This window comes from Manacus vitellinus, unplaced genomic scaffold, assembly GCF_001715985.3.
Source record: "Manacus vitellinus isolate BGI_N305 unplaced genomic scaffold, ASM171598v3 scaffold_17_pilon, whole genome shotgun sequence".
Taxonomy (NCBI): Eukaryota; Metazoa; Chordata; class Aves; order Passeriformes; family Pipridae; genus Manacus; species Manacus vitellinus.
Window position 1 is genome coordinate 9,202,413 of NW_021939256.1, and position 18,796 is coordinate 9,221,208.

Below are 18,796 nucleotides of genomic sequence, written 5' to 3' on the forward strand. Positions count from 1 at the left end.
GGGGCAGAAGCGTGCACTCAGCAAGTTCCCCTTGGAAACCATAACCTGAACTGAGCTAAGCCTCAACACACACTGGGTCCTACAGCTCCTCCAAATCATAAGACAGAAAGCTATTGCTATAATTTATTTTGCTCCCCATATGTGCACAAGGCATGACACCAGTGGCTGTGACACCACACTGGTCCTTCCCACACCTTAGTTATTAAAATACAGGCTCAGAGAACTGCTGGACTTTTCCAAAGATAAAAACCTCCTCAGCAAATGTCTGCAGAAAACTCTTGCATTCAGTCCTTGTGAATGTACTACTATAAGGAAGAAGAGAAAATCACCCCTGCAAATGCTACATCTTCAGCAGCTCAACAAGAGGAGAGGAAAGCACAGTAAAAGAGGCATGGTGCTATTTCTGATAAAGTTATGAGCTCATATAGCAAAGACCTGTTTTCAGTCAATTTATACTTATTATTCTTATTAAATAACAATAACTAAAATTTACTGGTCATATTCAAGCAATTTTACCCAAATTATCTCAAATTTCAGCCAAACATAGCAAACTTTTTTCTTGAGTCTGTTACGGACTCATGCACAATCACTGATGAGCAAGCAAAAAGAAGTATTAGTTACATTTTGATTAGAATGAAAAACACATGTGTGGTGATTAATCACATTCAAGTTAAGACAAGCCCACCCTGGCACAATGAACACAAGGGTTAGTTCTGGCTCCTTCAGTACACCTGAACATGCATCAGGTTACACCTTTGTTTTCACATCAGAAGAGATGTATGAGGGCAAACTCAGACCTTCATTAATCCTTCAGAAAGTCCAGAGCTAAAATTATATCCAGTTTATACTTATAAAATTTTAATTCAGGGTCTAGCTGATCTGATGCACGGGCTCTGAGCTGATCACTACAATCATAAAGAATGTGGAAAAATAAGCAGATAATAATTTAGTGGTAAATAACTCCAGCATCCTCAGGAAGCAGTTGTTCATAGTGAAGTTGTGTATACATGGCCTTGCTATTGTGCTTTGATGAAATAAACTTGCAAGCACATCTGGTGTACAGGTATAGTGCAAGTAAGTGCAGAACTAATTTATGTTATCCTGCACGATCAGAAGAAACTATGAAGGTGATTGCTTTACTTTCTAGAGAATTATTTCACAGAAATTAATTAGGTTATTCCCAATGGATAACTTCTGATAGATTTTTTATCTTCCCTTTCAAAATGAGTGGGCAAGCATGAAGTTAATCACAAATGGACTATATAACAAAATAGCCTTGCTGGATCAGAATAAAGTTTCATCTAGGCCAGTTCCCCAGTCCTCCTGCTTCTTTCTGCAACTGTTACCTGCTTATTTTTCCAAATCTGCACACCCATACTGGAAGGGTTGGGTAGTGTATTATTCTTTCTACTTGGTTGCTAGGGGTTAAAAAGCAGTCTTCTTTTAGAAAACAGAATAAATTTTTATGCTCTTATCTTGCTTGCTACCAAAGAATGCTCCCACAGATCCTGCTTGTAAGAGTCCCTGCTTTCTACCTGCACAGTAGTCCCCAGGCAAGAGACCGCAACATTTTTCCTACTGCATATGTGATTCAGCTGCAAAAAAAAAATATAACAGATTTCATACAATAGAGAGGAAGTATCCTTAAAGAAAGGGGGCATTTAAAAAAAAAATAGAAATCCAGACTGGAATTTTTCAGAGCTGAAAGCAGATAACCAAGTATCTCTAACTAGCCAGCATTTGTTTTGCAGCTGTCCAAAGGAGTTCATTCATTTTCTGTGAACATAAGCAGCACAAAATGGCCTTCCCAACTGTGGAGCACCCAAAGTACTAGGCAGCTACCCAAACCAAAGGACATGGAACAATAAACATAAGATTGAGATAACTGGGCTATTCACTAACAGGTCTTTAATGGAAGTCTTCTGAATCAAAATGGAAAAGAAATACCCATTCTCAGAACGCGTTTTCCCAAGAAATTTATTCTCCTTATATTTGACCAAGACTGTCAAGGAAGTGAGCCTGAGAAACATAATCCTAATTACCTCAAAAGGGTAGAACTGACCAGGTCACTTGTGGCACATTTGAAGAATCCACAGAACAGGAACATCACCTTGTTCCCCAGCATGTGTTTTGTTCAGTCTTGTTAAAACCCCTGAAAGCCACAAGCAAGCTGCTGCTTTAGCAGCCATGAGGCAGTGGCTCAGGAGTCTCAGGTTCAGAGGAAGAAGCCAAGCGCTCCCTCTGCCCCACGAGCACCACAGGATTACTGAAAAAGCACTAGACCAACAGAGAGAAATGGACACAGCTGCTCAGATCAGTGCTGAACAGACCAAGGCAGGGGTGAATGCTGAAGGGGTGATCCATATTGGTTTGAATTAGCCAAGAAACTATCTTGTAGCACTAAAAGACTCAATGGCTGAATCGGATCTGTTACTCCAAAATGACAAACACATATCTGCAAGCAAATACTCCATCCGCAACAGCTACTTTTGCTCCAAAATTAGAGGTTGACGAAAGTAAACATAGGAGTTTCCCTGCATAATTCTGATGTTACTTAACCCCAAGGAATTAATGAAAAGAAAGAGTGGTCAGATAGGAATTTGGGCTCTTCGTTCAAACTGTGCTACTGTTTTTCTTCCTAAAGAAAACAAGCTAACCCTGAGTACTAAGGTTGTACTTCATGTACTATCAATGAGGTAAGAAAAAAAGAAAAATTAAAAGCAATGTTGTCATGGATGTGCAAGCACATAAACAGCAGCTCAGAACCCAAGAGATGCAACGAGGTCACTGAGGTGTAGTTAAGTCGCTGTAATGTTCACTGTGATATTACATAATGAAGGCAGCATTGACAGATGTAAGTCACAAATTCACTATCTAACAAGAAGATAGGGTGAAAGGGGTGAATACTGACATGTGCCACAGCCACCTCTGATAAGGTATCTCATTTAGATGCCCAGGACATGCAGCTGTCCTGAAAACAGACCCTTTGTTTTGCTGGTGAGGAGAGGGCAGGTACAGCTACAGCCCACTAAATGACTCTCTCCTTCATCCTTTTCCTTGTTATTCACAGCAAACACGGAAAAGACCTTTCCAGCTTAATGCCCAAGTACAGCTGACCCTCAAAGGGAGAGACTGTGTACAATGCCTGGGCTGCCTAACCAGCTGACATCGACCCATCCATCAACAGGAGGCACAGGCAGGCAGCAGCCGCCTCCAGAAGCTGCCAGCTGTGTGGCATCAGGCTCAGAAGATGATCAGGCAATACAAAAAAGTAACAGCAGCAATGGGAGAGACACAAAAAGAAAAGAAACCCTTCAGTGTTCACAGCTTGGCACATAATATGGTAGGCTCTGCAATGTGGGAAGCTGCTTGCCTCCTCTGAGGGTAGTCTTGTCAGAAGGACCAAAATAAAACTTTTTCTTCCCCTGGGAAGGGAGGCACCTGCACATCTAATCACTAGGAAACTGGGTGGTACCAATTATCAAAAAACACCACCTGATTTGAGTGCAAGACTGGTGTTCCATAAGGATAGAATGGACCAATGTTCATCCCAAACCATCTTATGGGAGGTGAGGATTTGCACAGAAAGAGTCTTGTGCTCCAATGTTGATAATTTCTGCCTCAGTTCTAGCGAAGCACTTGGGTACAAGTGCAGAGCAGACACGTTCTCCATTTGCTTCTGCCTATATGATGGGCCTTAGAGCCAGTGGAGCCTGAATTCCTAAATCTTTCTTGCTCTTACCAAACTTCTTTCCAGCATAACTTCAGAGGAGTTATTCCAATAAGTAAATTTACATATACAAATTACATATTGGATCCTGATAGAAGCTAGGGAAAATAAATCAGTGCAACTATAGTCAGAGCTTGGCAAGGAACCAAATTTCAATAAAAACTGCTGTCATTCAAGAATGACTATCCTGACTTTGAAGACAGAAACCAGAAAACGACAAAGGAGTCTCAGCCAGGCAGACCCTCTCCTTGATCTGTTCCCTTTATGGTCAATGGATCAAGAGCAGCTCAGGGCAGAAACATAACTGAGGTGCTCTGACGAGCCCTCTAGGCAGGCTGTGCTCCCTGATGACAGAGGGGGCCCAGTGGCTAATGCAGCCGCCAAGTAGCATGCCTGGCATGACTGGGAGGCTGACAACAAGAGGACTCCTGGCAGTGGTACAACAGCAAAGCTTCACCTAGAAACAGTTTTTACCTACATAGTTAAGAGCAACTCAAGCAAAATGAGGAAGAAGAACTACACCCTGTGCCTTGAAGCAACCTGTCAGCTGAATTAGGTTTGTAAGGGTCCTACCCACAAAGAAACAAGGGGAGAACTAAGTCCATGCTGTTTTCTTGTTGTTTGGTTTGGGTTTTTTGCCTTGGGAGGTTCTTTTGAGGTTTAGGTGTTTAGTATTTTTTGTGGGCTTTTCTGTTTTGGGTTTCTTTTTTGTTTTGCTTTGGAGTTTTTTGGGGTTTTTTTTGTTTGTTTTAAGAATAAGAATAGGGGTTCCCAGTCTTCATAAAACAGTTACATAAATACTTGTTCTGTGTAGCACATCCTGCTTTTCTTGCATTTTGTTTTCTCTTTTCCTACAGAGAAATTCAGGAACTGTTTGGGCATTCCTGTGTCTTGCCTTCCTGACAAGCAATCCCAGGGGCCAGCTGGAAATAGTATGCAGCATCCCAAGGTAACAGGTAGCTAGTCAAACAGGTACTGCCAGCTCTCAGATGGTCCTCTGGGTCCTGTTACATGTTACAGTGGTTCTAAAATTATACATATTTTACTGGCTTTAAAACAAAAAGATTCGATCTCATAGCTGTTAGGTTAGAAAAACTCCTCATGAAGTCCTAGTAGAGACCTGTAAATGACTGGATGTGAGCCCGAAACATGCAACTTACAGAACAGAAAACCACACACAACACCTGCAGTACACAATACAAAACAGAAAGACTATGGTGACAGCAATGCGCAGACCACTCACCTCAGAGTGGGAATACGGGAGACCCAGTCACTGGAGTGCTACTGGAGTGCCCCACAGCATAGGGTAACTATCAGTGCTTGTATACTCATCACTTGTACTAACCTTTGGTCAAAGTCACAGCATGTATGCACACCCAGGGTGTTAAAGGGCTATTCAGGGGATCCCTACGGCTCCCCTTTCCCAGGGTACACCATCCCTGAGAATAACGCAGTAGTACCTCACTATTCCAGCAAGATATAGAGAGGATTTTATTTCCTCATCCACTCTTTTTGGATCTCAACTATTTTTTAATGTACTGGGAATTTTAACATACTGTTATTAATAAAAAAAAAAAATCAATATTTTTTAATATACTGTTGTTGAAATTAATAACATGGCAGGAGTCCCTTATGAGGGTTTTTTTTAAAGGTTTTCTGGTTAGTTACATATGATGCTGGACCTTTCATGCAAACATACCTATGTTTTTTCTACAGCAAGTTTTTTCCTCAGTGCAACACTAAGTATTTCAGTATAACAGCATGAAGGAAAAAAAAAAAAAGAAAAAAGGGTAGGGAAGCCTCCCGATGTGTTTCTGATGGAGTAACGGCGAACCACTCATGCATGCTCTGAGCAGCAAGAGGCAGAAAGGCAGTGACAGCTGGCTACCGTCTTGCCAGCATCATCACCATCCTCCCCTGCCCGGAACAGCTCATGTGGTCCCCATACCCTGCAGAATAAGCTGTACTGCTAAAAGGTCTGAGGAAAACTCCAGCCCTCAGGCACGGGTGAGATCAATTCCAGGCTTCCTCCTGTGCCCAACCTGCCGAGAAGCTTTCCACACTCTCAGCTGTCCCTATTTCACACGAAATCAAGAAGTAAGCAAATCTCTCCAATGGCATTTGATGCTGAACAGGCTTTTAAGTGTCCATTGAACCTAAATTTAGGATTATGGGAAGAAGTAAGGAACACATCCAACATTTATATTTCACTCCTCAGCACAGGAACAAGTTAACTTGACACACCAGTTTTAGACATTCTGAAGTTATAACCGGCCCTTAAAGCTGAAGTGTAAACCTTGTTGACAGCTACAGGGAGAAACAAACCTGCAGAAACAGGGTTTTTTTTAAGCACAGAGTTTACCAACACACTCCATGTTTTAATAGCAAGACCAGAGCTAAATATTTAATGTCTGAAAGGTTAAAAGAAACCTGATATATAACTTCATACATACCAGACCCATCTCAAACTGCTAAATATGAATTGACATGGCTTATGACATCCTACATCTTAAAACAGCGTGCTGCTCAGCCACAATAACTGCTGGGGTTCTAAATTAAGAGGTTTTAACTTTACCTCTTTGGAGCCTAAATTTTTATGTGTCGTATTCAGTCTTGAGCAGGAAAAGAAAACCTTAAAGGAGCGGTTATCATCAGTAAAATACAGATACTGTACATTAAAAAAAAACAAACAAACCAACAAAACAAAAAACAAAACCTCCACACCCAGAAAAGGGCAACTTATGATTAAAAACACTTGAAGACATGAAAAGCTATGAAACAAAGCAAGTATTTTGCATTACATACTACTGCCAATAAAACATTGCCATCCATCTCTCTCTCTCTCCCCCTTTCCCAGACAGAGATACCATGATTTCCTCAATTTCATCAAGCTCATACAAGTACAAAACCATAATGACAATGAATGGTGGTTCTTCCACCACTGATGATCACATCTGACCATGGCATGTTCTGAGCTCAACATGAGGATTTCATCTAAATGCTTCCACAGGTACTGTCACAATATTTTGCATGATAGTAAACACTTTATTCTTGACACTGGATAGATTTGGTGGATATCTCACTTGAAAGTCTTGGAGAAACCAACATCAGGGTACTCTGCCACCTGTTTCAATAATGCTCCTCAGTCTTTGAAGTATTTCCTTCAAAAAAGAAAGAAATTGAGAGGCACAGAATTTACAAATTAAACCATCTTAATTTCTACAGAAATAAAAGCAGCTGCACATGAAAAAGATGAAAAGAATATAAATGAAAGAGGAATAGAATAGCTGAAGGCAAGGAAAGAACAGTACACATTATTTGAATGCCACAATGAAAATCAACAACAGAGAGCAACTATTTCTTGACTGTTGAATTATGAGATACTGCATTTACCATTACATATCGTTGTGGAAAGGAAGTTAATAAACCTCATGAAAAATCAGTCCAACAGCATTATGAAACCCCATGTATTTTATGTCATCTTCCACTATAGGTATAGGCCCATGCATGCTAGAACACCTGAGAGAGGCAGGGACTATATTTACCCTAATTCCACTGAAGCAAAATCAGCATCCATCTGCCTTCCTTACAAATAAGGAAGTTTCTAATTTCTCTTCTATAGTTTAGGTGCTTAATTTTGTTTTACTGCTATAAGTTCTGCAGAGTAAAGCTTAAACCAAGATAGAGTGTTGTAAAGTTTCAAGAGAACTAATCTGAATTCAATTCATTTGGTTTATATTTTCTGTATAGAACAAGTTTACAAGAAGGCAGAAAACAAATAATTCTTTTCCAAGTGTAATGCTAATTTATTTATAGATATTTAATATGAACTTTTTTCCTTAATTAAAGGCTTGAACAGGTTGTACTTCAGTCTACAGCAAAATGAGTTCAACAGTCTGAACACCAACCATAAGCGAAAGGATAACATTGTCTGTCAACACAAATATCTATAAAGTAAGTGGAAAGTGCAAATAGCTAAAAATGGAAACTACATGAAAACTAACAACAGGTATTTAAGAGATGGCATAAAATTTGTTATTTTATTTTCCTTTTAAGGAAACTATACAAACTCCTACACTTACAGAGATTTAGGATACCCCTTTGATACACCATACTAATTCACTACTTCTTAGGATACTTCATACTAATTTTCCTTCTTTGCTTTATGAGGAAATGGTTTCTTTTAAGGTACCATTGAAGATGATTGAGGAATTTTTATTGTTTTGTTTAGAAACAAGACTTATTTTAATTCTTACTATGTTTTCAGTGTCAAAAGTAGATTCCTTCTCCCTTGCAGATCTTTACACATTGTAAAAAAATGGGCAAAGTTGTCAGAAAAAAAAAAAACATGTCAGAAAGAGGATATCCCAATTCAGACATTTCACTCGATTTCTGCAATACTTCCCAGTGTGAGTCGAGTCAGATAAGCTTTCAAATTTTAACACAAAGCTTCCCAAGACAAGAAAAGCATCCCACTAGCACGCTCCACAGCAGCCCTTTCAAAGCTAGAACAAGCCCATCTAAAGCAGGAATCTACTACTTTTAATGTGACAATCACCACTAACGGAGGCTTTATCTGCTCTACAGCTTTTTGGTTCTTCTTGCTACAAAGTCTATTTTAAGTATTATAATTTAAATTAAATATGCAGAGACTAAGCTTGAAAATTTACCTGCTTTGTCTCAAAGCAGGATTCTGAGATCCTACAGGACTGGTACAGAACTGGGATAACAGAAGGCAAATCACAAGTTATGGTGAAGTACAACCTCCAACTCAAAATATGCCTTAATCGGCGCCCTCCGAGCAGTCGCACAGACTATCTCCTACGAAGTTACCCTGGCCATTATTCTCCTATCCGTAATTATGGTTCATCCCCACAAAGGAGGCTGACTAAACACACGCATGAGGAGTAGAACAGAAGTCTAATATTTCAGTTTAAAGAGTTGTACATTTTTAAAGCAAACCCACAAGTTATTTATATGGATAGATTTTTCACAAAGTAATCTGATCTGGGAATCGGGGGATTTTACTTAAAGCATCTGTGTTCCACATTCTCAGGAAAGAAAATTTAAATAATCCTAAAAAGCTGAAAAAGGTATTTTATCATAGCCTTTGCAGCTATTCCACATTTCACTCAAACTGAAAGCTTGAGAGCTGAACCAGATATCTCCAATCCCATCTGGAAGGAGGGCCCAGTAAGTACTATGTGCACTGTCTTAACTAGAACTCAAATTATTCTATTAAAAAAGCCTAACCCTTAAAAAAAATTCTCCCAAGCTCTGGCATTCCTTTTCACGTTTTTTCAATTTGTGTGATGTCAGTTTACATCTAATAAACATGTTGTTTATTATCTTCATTTAAGTCAGGACTTTTACCAAGTTACAGTAAGAGTCATAGGAAGCAGATCATGATTACAAATCCATAATGCATACAGGATCCCTGTGTAGCACCACTGAATTCATTAATCACAGTCTTTTTGGTCCCAATTATGCTAAGAAGATATTCGATAAAGCAATTTCACCTCACCTCTCTCTCTCCTGTTACCATCAGTGCAAAGAAGGCAAAACCACAGCGCTTCCGACAAATTCTCAAGGCACCTCTTTTGTTCCCTTTAAATTAAATCCGAATTGGTTGCACGTTTTACTGAACTGCTAATGCTCTCCACATGTTCCCTCTCTCAAACTGAAAATGTTTTCTATTAGGAATGCCTAACACTGAACATAAAACTGTAAAATGTCCTTCAAACAACCCAAAGCTCCTCTCTTTCGCTGGAACATATCAGTACTCGCCCAGATGAAGACCCCACAGTCCCACAATTAAGCTTCCTTTAGGAAAGCTTTTTAACAAGACTTCTTTTCTTAGTGTGTTCAGAAAATCCCTTACCAAAAGAAAGCTGTTTATTTTAAAATCCATAAGTTATTCCTTTGAAAAATAAAATCAAAGTTTTAAAGTATGAACTACAGAAAGTTCACATTGTCCATGGCCGTGAAAAACCTACTGTGGTACTCAGCACACAACAAACACACACATGCCAGACAGATGAAATAGAATAAGGATATTTGCAGGTAGGAGTATCTCATGTGAGACAGTACCAATAACATGGGCTCTATGCACAAGCTTAACTGCTCTCAGAGAATGAAATGCAACATGGTTTCACATTTCCTTAGCATAGCAGCACTGGCTTTTCTATGCTTCCATGCTATACTCCTAAGGGGACAAACAATGCTTTTTGCCCCTTCAGTCCACGTATCAACTTCTCTGCGACAAAGGGCCAGGTACGGATACAGACTCAAGACAGCTTTTTTCTTCCTGAAAGCACTGTGGTTCCACTGGGTAGGAACTTGTTCCTTCACATGCCTGAGGTGCAGGTCCTACCACAAGGTTCAACAGATGCATAAATAGTTGCAGGTCGTAATCGTATCTTCTGTAGCATACGCAACAAGTCCACATAATGGATAACAGAAGGGAAAACTGTACAAGGAAAAAAGGACTAGCTGCATAGTTCAGCTATTACAGGACAAATAAAAACAGCTGGCTTCTACTAGCCCCCTAGTTGCAACTAGCTTACAGCTTTTCCCTCAGGTATCCCAGAACAATGCAGGCTTGAGAAGGTATTTATGGCTACATTTCATAACTGATATCAAGAGTGAAAGGATATCAGGAAGATAATCCCAAGAGCTTTGTGGAAAGGCTGGGTTATTGGTGCTAACACTGCTGGTTAATGCAGATGCCCTAATAATAGGGGCTAAACAGCCACTGTGCAGCATGGCAGACCTTGTGTCACAGACTTGGGAATAACCTGCCTCTGAGCACCTGTGGATGGATGGGGAAGGATGGGCCTGCTGCAGATCACTTAAGCACCATGCTCTGGTAGCTCTGCAAATGCTCATGTGCAAAAGCCAATAGAACAAGATTATAAAATGGTTGGAACAACTAACACTGAAGCTATATTACACATTTAGCGTGACTCTTGCCATAATATACTTGCACACTATTTAGGGCCCTCTCTGGATCAAGCTATGTAATGTAACATACACAAATATCTATGCAAATTATTTTTAATCTATTGACAGATGAAAGATTTTGCATAAGTATAGGAAGGAGTTATAACAATAGAAAAAAATGTAATTTTATAATGCAAAAACATTTAAAATAATTGACTGGGGGGTACTCTGTGTGTGTGTCTGTTGGTTAGGGTTTTTTTATTTGTTTGATTTGGTTTTGGTTTGGTTTTTTGGGTTTTTTTTAAATAACAAACTGACATGAAGAGGTAGTAAAATTTAAAATACTGCTTGCAACATTTGCTGACCTTCCAAGATACAGTACTCTAAGTAATCCCAGGTCAATATGTGTACTCAGAATCACATCAACTTTTGTTATTTGCATTCTTCTTGTATTACATTGTATTAACAATTCAAGCTTATGTCAAACTCCTTTTGGCAGAACTATTCTAAGTCACTGTCATGGATCCCTGTTCAAACATCCTTTTCAGTATTGATTGCAACTCTTCTGATTCAACATCACAGATGTAAGCATCTTAGAAGAGGACATGGGTGTCTCTTGAGCTAAATACTGCATCCATATATGTAAGAGCAAATGGTTCCTTTTCTCTCAGAAGTCACTTCAGATTTTGAGAAAAAAACTACCAAGAAGCAACGAACAGCAAGAGCTACAAATAGAGTTGTCCCAGCAAGTACGTAATGGCTACACCAAGTCACTCTGCAGGAAAAGCGAAGCTTGTAAAGATCTTTAAAGCTTCACTGTCAAATGTTGCTCTGACTAAAACCCTCCATTTATTTTCAGGGGCTAAGCCTTTTTACACTGTTGATGTTCACTCTGTATAGCTACCTCCTCATTTACATTAAACTTTATTAAGGCTTCAGCTGAGCCCTGTAATTGTTAAAATATATACAAACTAAAATTATGTTAAGGCAAAACTAAATACAAACAAAGTCATACAGCTGCCAAAAGTACTAAAAAGACTTTTCCCACAAGGGTATTAACTTGTAATAAATGTGACTTGAATACAAGGTCAAATTTGAAAGCCTGTGGGGAAAAAATCCCTGAGTTGACACTATCTGATTTAAGGATCTGCTCACAGCCCAGAAGGCCAACTGCATCCGAGGCTGCATCGAGAAAGGAGTGGCCAGCCAGTCAAGGGATATAATATTCCCGTTCTACTCTGCCCTTGTAAGACCCCATCTGGAGTACTGCATCCAGCTTTGGGGTCCTCAGCACAAGAAAGAAGTGGACTTGTTAGAGCAGGTCTGGAGGGCAACAAAGATGCTCTGATCACCTCTCCTATGAAGACAGTTTGAGAGAGCTGGGGCTGTTCACCCAGGAGAAGAAAAGGAGTCGGGGAGACCTCAAAGCAGCCTTCCAGTACTTAAAGGGGCTTAGCAAAAAAAAAAAAAAAAAGAAGGAGAACAATTTTTATATAAACAGATAGTGATAGGACAAGAGGCAATGGTTTTAAAAATGAAAGAAGTTAGGTTTAGATTAGATATTAGGAAGAAATTCTTTACTGTGAGGGTGGTAAGGCACTGAAGCAGGTTGCCCAGAGAGCCTGTAGATGCCTCATCCCTGGACATGTTCAGGGTCAGGTTGGATGGGGCCCTGAGCAACCTGATCTAGTGGATGGCATTGCTGTCCATGGCAGAGGGTTGGAACTACATGATTTTTAAGGTCCCTTCCAACCCTACCCATTCTATGATTCTATGATTCCTCTGCTAAGGTCTTTGAACATCAACAGGTATAAACATACATCTAAAATTTTCAATTAATTATGTTCTCTGAATAAACTGGTTTCAGCAATACTCTTTTGATATTAAAAAAATTCTAAATATTGAAGTGTGTATTGAACCCATTTAAATTTACTGCCTTGATTAGTCCTCATAATTCGATCACGATGAAGCCAAAATGGGAAAAGAAACAGAGGTATTTAAAAGAAATATTTTTCCTCCATGATGAAAGTCCTTAGTGTGAACATAAGACAAGAACTCAAATTGAGAGAAAAAAAAGAAAGTACTAATTCATTAAAATGAGTGAGATGTTTAAGAATGACTGGTATGCAACAGGGTAGAAACTACCACCAACTTTTGCACTCAAGTTACTAAGTATTATCCTTTCACTGTCCTGCTTAAAACAAACAAACAAACCACCAAAAAAACCCAGCCAAAACCCTCAAACATCAAAAAACAAAAAAACACCCCACCTGACATGGGACTTGCTAAGTCTTCACAAGTCTCAGAAAATATTGGCCTGTAGTCAATACATCCTCTGACACTAAAGCCCAGAAAATTCCTTGAGATCTGAAGTCACTAATGATGGAAGACTTTATCTGGACATCTGAATACAAACACTTTTGTATTTCTCAAAATTTAAAAGTACAGTGAGTTAGGAAGAAGGAAAAAAATATTGATCCAACTGCCAAATGGGAAAGTTTATGGCAGGAAAGCTACTACTTTACACCTCTTAGCTCTTAAGAGCAAAGTAAAACCCTGAATGCAAAGATGACAGGAAGCTGTGCAGAAAGGTGGCTACATAACAAACCCCATCTTCTAAGAAAGCATCCCTAGCTATCTGCTGGGGACTTTGCAGAGTCAGTAACATTGCTAACCACAATGCTTTCCAAGCATACTGTAAAGACTGCAAGAAAATAGCCAAAGCAAGACAGCTTTAGTCCACATAACACCATCTCAGATTCCTCTAGCTCCTGGCTTCTACCCCAAATATGTAACACATCTTTTAACCTCTAAACCTAATGCTTACAGTTCAAAAGATATGTTAATAGGCAGCGGATGTGTACACACATGCAAAATGAAGAGAAGTAGTACCTACTGTGCCAGTGAAACAACCGTGCTATTTTGTGACACGTTTAACTGCCAAGTAAAGCTCACCAAACAAGGCCAGTACTAAGAAACACAGGTTGTCCCCTGACTCTTTCAAACTATCCCATACCAAAAAATAAGGCATGTTTGATATGCAAAAATGGAAAAGAAAATAAGAGAGAAGAAATTACACTACATCAATCTATGGGCTGAAACAAAAACTTACCCCAAAAATCTAAACTTCAGCAGGGGGGATGGAAATTAGAACCAGAACTTGCATTTGGCTCTTCTGCCTATAATGAAGCAAGCCAAAAACCCATATCCAAACACACCTCTTCTCTAGAAGTTTGAAATCTGGACTCAAATTTTGCAGCCTGGTTTCCTCCGCATTCACCACTGAATGTATCACTGCTGCCAGAGAGTAACAGCACCTGACAAGGGAATGCACTTTCATACAGGAACAATTAAGATACGTGCACAGTAATATGCCTAATTGCCCACACTGAGCTTGAATGAAAATATTAGGACAGTGCAATCACACGTGGAAGCTCAGAACCTGATGTGCTCTAATTCCTCAATGGCTGCACTCTGGAGAAAAAAATTTACATGAAAATTCTTTTTATAAAACCTCAATCCAGGAAACATATCAAGTCTTGTCTTGCTGCACTGGTCTGTTTTGCCAAATATACTTCCAGACCTAATAAGAACAATCTTCTTCAAGCTGTTCTTAATTTCAGTCACATTTATAAAATCAGCTTAGACTTTGCAGCATCTCTGTTCCTCCTCTAACACTTAACACGTAGGCTTGCTCTACTGTACTTCCTCAAGTCAATGGTAGTAGAGGAGAAAAATGTTCCTGTATGAAGCAGCCTAGAGATCGTTCTCAATGGGAGGTATTTGAGGAATTCTGTAGGTTGCTTATGCTCAGTTCAGATTTTCAGAAATGCCATTTCATAACACGTCCTGGGGGCAGGGGAAAAAAGTTTAGCTGTATTTAAAGCCTCCAACAGCAGTGTCACTGCAGAAATGACACAAAACTTTGACTTTCTCCTCTTCCTTTTAAGGAAAATACCTATATTTCAAGGTTTCAGCTATCATCTCTTGAAGCAAGAGCAACAACAAGTTAAATGTATTAGAATGCTGAATACACTGTTGTTGAAAACAAAACAGGTGACTGTGGCACAGACATACAGGAATTTATTTTTTTTTTTAAACCAGCCTCCCATAACATATATCATAGTATCATCAGAACATGAACATTAGCTTTGCCACTAACACTCACTGAAACACTCTGCTCCATAGCACGCTGGAGAACATACTAACCCCATCACAGTACATCAACCTCTGTTCACGCAACCCTAAACCCTTTTGACACACCCTTTATGACTTTCATCACACTTTTCCTCATGACAGCATTGTTTTAATCAGGGTTTTTAAGACACTGACACTGATAATGACAAATATGCAGCCAAAATCTGCAAGATGTGAAGTAATAAATTTTACATGCTATTAAAATGCATTAGTTAGCTATCAGCCAACAAGTCTTCAAAACCCCTTCCCAATCCAGAACACAATCTTCTTTGGACACACATAAAGACTGTGACAAGACAGATAATCAAAGATTCTCCAAAGCACCTCCCAGCCATCACACTTCACTGTCAAACACTATACTTCACTGTCAAACACTGTATTTCCCTGGGATGTTTAACATGCTTTAAGGATAGTGTAACTAATGCAACCTAATTTCAGCACACAACAAGCAGAACAAAAAGAAAAAATCAATTTATTTGCCATTATCATCAACTTGGAACACAGCAACTCTGATTGATACTCCCCAGATTTGCTTCTTGGAAATCAATTCTGTTTATTCCTTCTCTTTTGGACACGTGGACCTTAACTTACCAATGCAGGCATGGACTCTCACCGACAGCTGGGTCCTCAGAATTATACTGTGCTTCTTGCCTCTCCTAAAAACAGAAGAGAAGAAAAATATATAAAGGTGTAGGGAGGAAGCAGAGGAGTTGGGAATGAAGCAATGAAGTTGAGGCTAGGAAAAAAAAGGGTGGGAGGTAAGGGAAGGTATTACAGATTATATATTTGTTTCTCATAATCCACTGCTATTTTAATTTGGAATAAATTAATTTCCTCAAGTCGAGTCTGTTTTGTCTATGAAAGCAATTGGTAAGCAGTCTCCCCATCTTTATCTCACTCAGTGAGTTTTTTCATCTTCTATTCCCTCCCTGCTGTTGAGGATGGGGAGTGAGAGAGCAGCTGGGTGGGCATCTGGAAGCTTGCCAAGGTCAACCCACCACAACCCCTCTCTAGAAATCTGTATTAGACAAGTACCAAGTGATGACTGCACATTTTAATTTTCGCAGAAATATTTTAATGCTAGCTTTAGTCAAGCATTAAAAGAAAATGCAAGTTCAAACAAGAGGCTAACGACACTTTCACAGATCTGCTCATGCAGCCTAATCAGTCTTTAAAGCACAAAGATAGCTGTGTTTTCCATGCAAAGAGGCAAAACTGAGTCCTCCTTCACTCTGGCTTTCAGTTCCATACTGAGATTCCATTAAATGGAATGAGTATTTTAATCAGCTGCTACATACCTCCTTTGTTTTTCAGACAAATTAGTATTAGCTGCACTTCTTCAATCTGGACAAGAACACTGTTCTTGATTTCTAGGAGCTACACCTGCAAACTGGCATGAAGACATTTGTCTCCATGGCAAAACCTGCTCACCTGAGGGAAGGTGGGAGGGTAAAAAAAGCCAAATGTCTTTTCTGTTTGCACAGCAGCATATTCTTCCATTACAATTTCATACAGTCTTTCCCTCTTTTCTAAAGATGTTTCATGATGTTTCTCAATATAAACAATACCTTTTTTTTTGGTAGCTCTCCAAGCTTTAGCAGTGGTGCTACTTCTCCCTCTACCTCACCTCCCTACAAAGACCCCTGAAACTTAAAGCAAAACTTTGAGCAAGCTCTCTTCTACAAGTTCTGTTCTACACTATCGTCCCAACTGTTGTGCCTCATAAGACAGAAAATTCTCACAAACATTTATTTCTGTCCTTATCTCACATTGGTCACACTGGCAATCTTTCCAGTCTACCAAAATCAATATGATTCAAACCCCAGAAATTACTAAGATGAAGACTCACTTGTAGTGGTGCATTTCCCCACTCCTTCCCAGGCTGCACTATGATCATCACTACAGAGGCATTTCATGGGTTTAAGACATAGCACGTATACCACACAGAAGCTAATTATAATAAGACCAGTGACATGCAAACCACCAAAAATTATGCAATTGCCTGCTGAATACTTCCGACTATCACACCGCATGAATAACACTTCTGCAAAATGAAGATCACTGAAAATTATTACATCCATGATTATACACACACCAATTCATGGCAAGCATCTTACAATAATAAATGCCAAAAAAGGGGGTACCTTGAAATCCATCCATGATTTCACAGATTCATGAAGTACTGGCTAAATAGCATTAAAATACCATCAAAAAGTATGTCTGTAGGCAAGTTTGTCCTGATACCAGGGTGGGACAGACAGATAATTTGCATTAAAAAAATAGGTTCAAAAATACACTGCAGAAAAGAATTTTCAACAAAAAAGTTTCATTTATTAAAAACAAAATCTAGACATGTAAGAAAGCCTGCAATCTATTCTTAACTAAGGCTTGTTGTTTTAATGACATGACTTCTTAAAAAACGAATATGTTTTAGTGAGTGCAACTATTTATTAAAAAATGCCAAGAAGTAACAGAGTTAATAGCTATACAATTTAGCAGCAGTAGAGTAGGTAAATTTCACATATTGTGCTGACATAGCATTCTGTTAATCTACACTGAGATTAGAATTGCTACCACAAGAAGATTAACTGCTAGTCCTGGGAGTCACCAAGATACAAAACGTTTTCTATATTCAACTTCTCTAATAAATTAATGTAAATAAACACAAGCCAACAGCTCACTGAGCGCCTGTCTTATGCAATATAATACTTTATTTTGTAATTATTTAAGTACCACATTACAAATAGTTTCAGTCAATTATACATGTCCAATATGTGATTTAAATGACATTTTAAAAATAATACCTCGATTGGCTGTCTTAAACAGTTATTTGTTTTGAAGTAAAGCCTATGTCGGAGCCAAGCAATTCCTCAAACAGAACAGAAATACCGAGAATGGTGTTGAGGGAGAAAGGGGGAAAAATATTATTAAATAAAATGATAATAATTTAAAAATCAAAACAAACCAACCACACATCAAAAGAAACCAACACCAACACAATTTTCGTCTTAATGTTTCAAGGAAACTTTGTAAGGAATTTTTAAGAGAGCCTATTTTATTAGGACACTGACATCCCTTCTCCTCAGTTCTACACTAAAATTTAGTTGCCGGTATAAAAAACTGGATTTTTATGTAATTGTACAATTAAGATCCATTGGCATTATTAGCAAGGCAGAACACAATTACTTCCCTGTCAAAGCTCATCTTTGCAAAATAGGAGAATGCATCAATTAACATACATTTTCTATTTCAATGTTTTCTTTCTTTCAGGGCAGGCAACCATTCAGACTTCCTAATATTTTTCGGAAGACCTAGATATTTCAATTCAATAAATGTAGTCTCTTTTAAATCAATCTCCTGCTTCTGGAAACACATTATTTTACCATTTAAAACCAAAGGAGAAAAATATTTTTCAAATATTCTTAATGATTACTTAATCACTCAATAAAAAAATTCACTAGATCAAGGATGTTAATTCTACAGAAGGCTGTGCCACATCCTTCTGGGTTCCTCTTATTGCTTTCTACGCAGTACTTGACAACCATGGAAAGAGCCACAGTTTGATTGCACACCAGTAGATAAATTGCAATGGGTTTAATAACAATCTCTAGTAATATAGTTAACTGTCAAGCAAATTTACTATTCTTCATTGTATTTGCTCAAAAAAAACTGTAGCAAACATCTGATTTATCAAAAGGCTATCACAAGCAGAAGCAAAGTCTGGTACTGTTAGAAGCCACAATTTTAGCTCATGAACAACTTGGAGCTTTTCAGTTAATGTAGATGAGAGAGTGTCTAAGGTCTATTTGGGGGTTTGTTAGGGTCTGTACATTCTTCTATTCCTGAAAAATTTAAAGAATATTAAAAAAAACCCCTAACCCCATAAAGGTAAACGTGGATCTGAATCTTTCATGAAGTGCTACACAC

The 18,796-nt window shown here is 38.7% G+C and overlaps 1 protein-coding gene across 1 annotated transcript in view; it reads right to left on the minus strand.

The window, feature by feature from the left end:
* Positions 1-18,796, minus strand: part of FHOD3 (formin homology 2 domain containing 3) — a 347,160-nt gene that overhangs the window by 314,067 nt on the left and 14,297 nt on the right. The window contains exon 3 of the mRNA XM_029958902.1: positions 15,461-15,525. Coding sequence (XP_029814762.1) covers positions 15,461-15,525 — 65 coding nt within the window. The remainder of the gene's footprint in view (positions 1-15,460; positions 15,526-18,796) is intronic.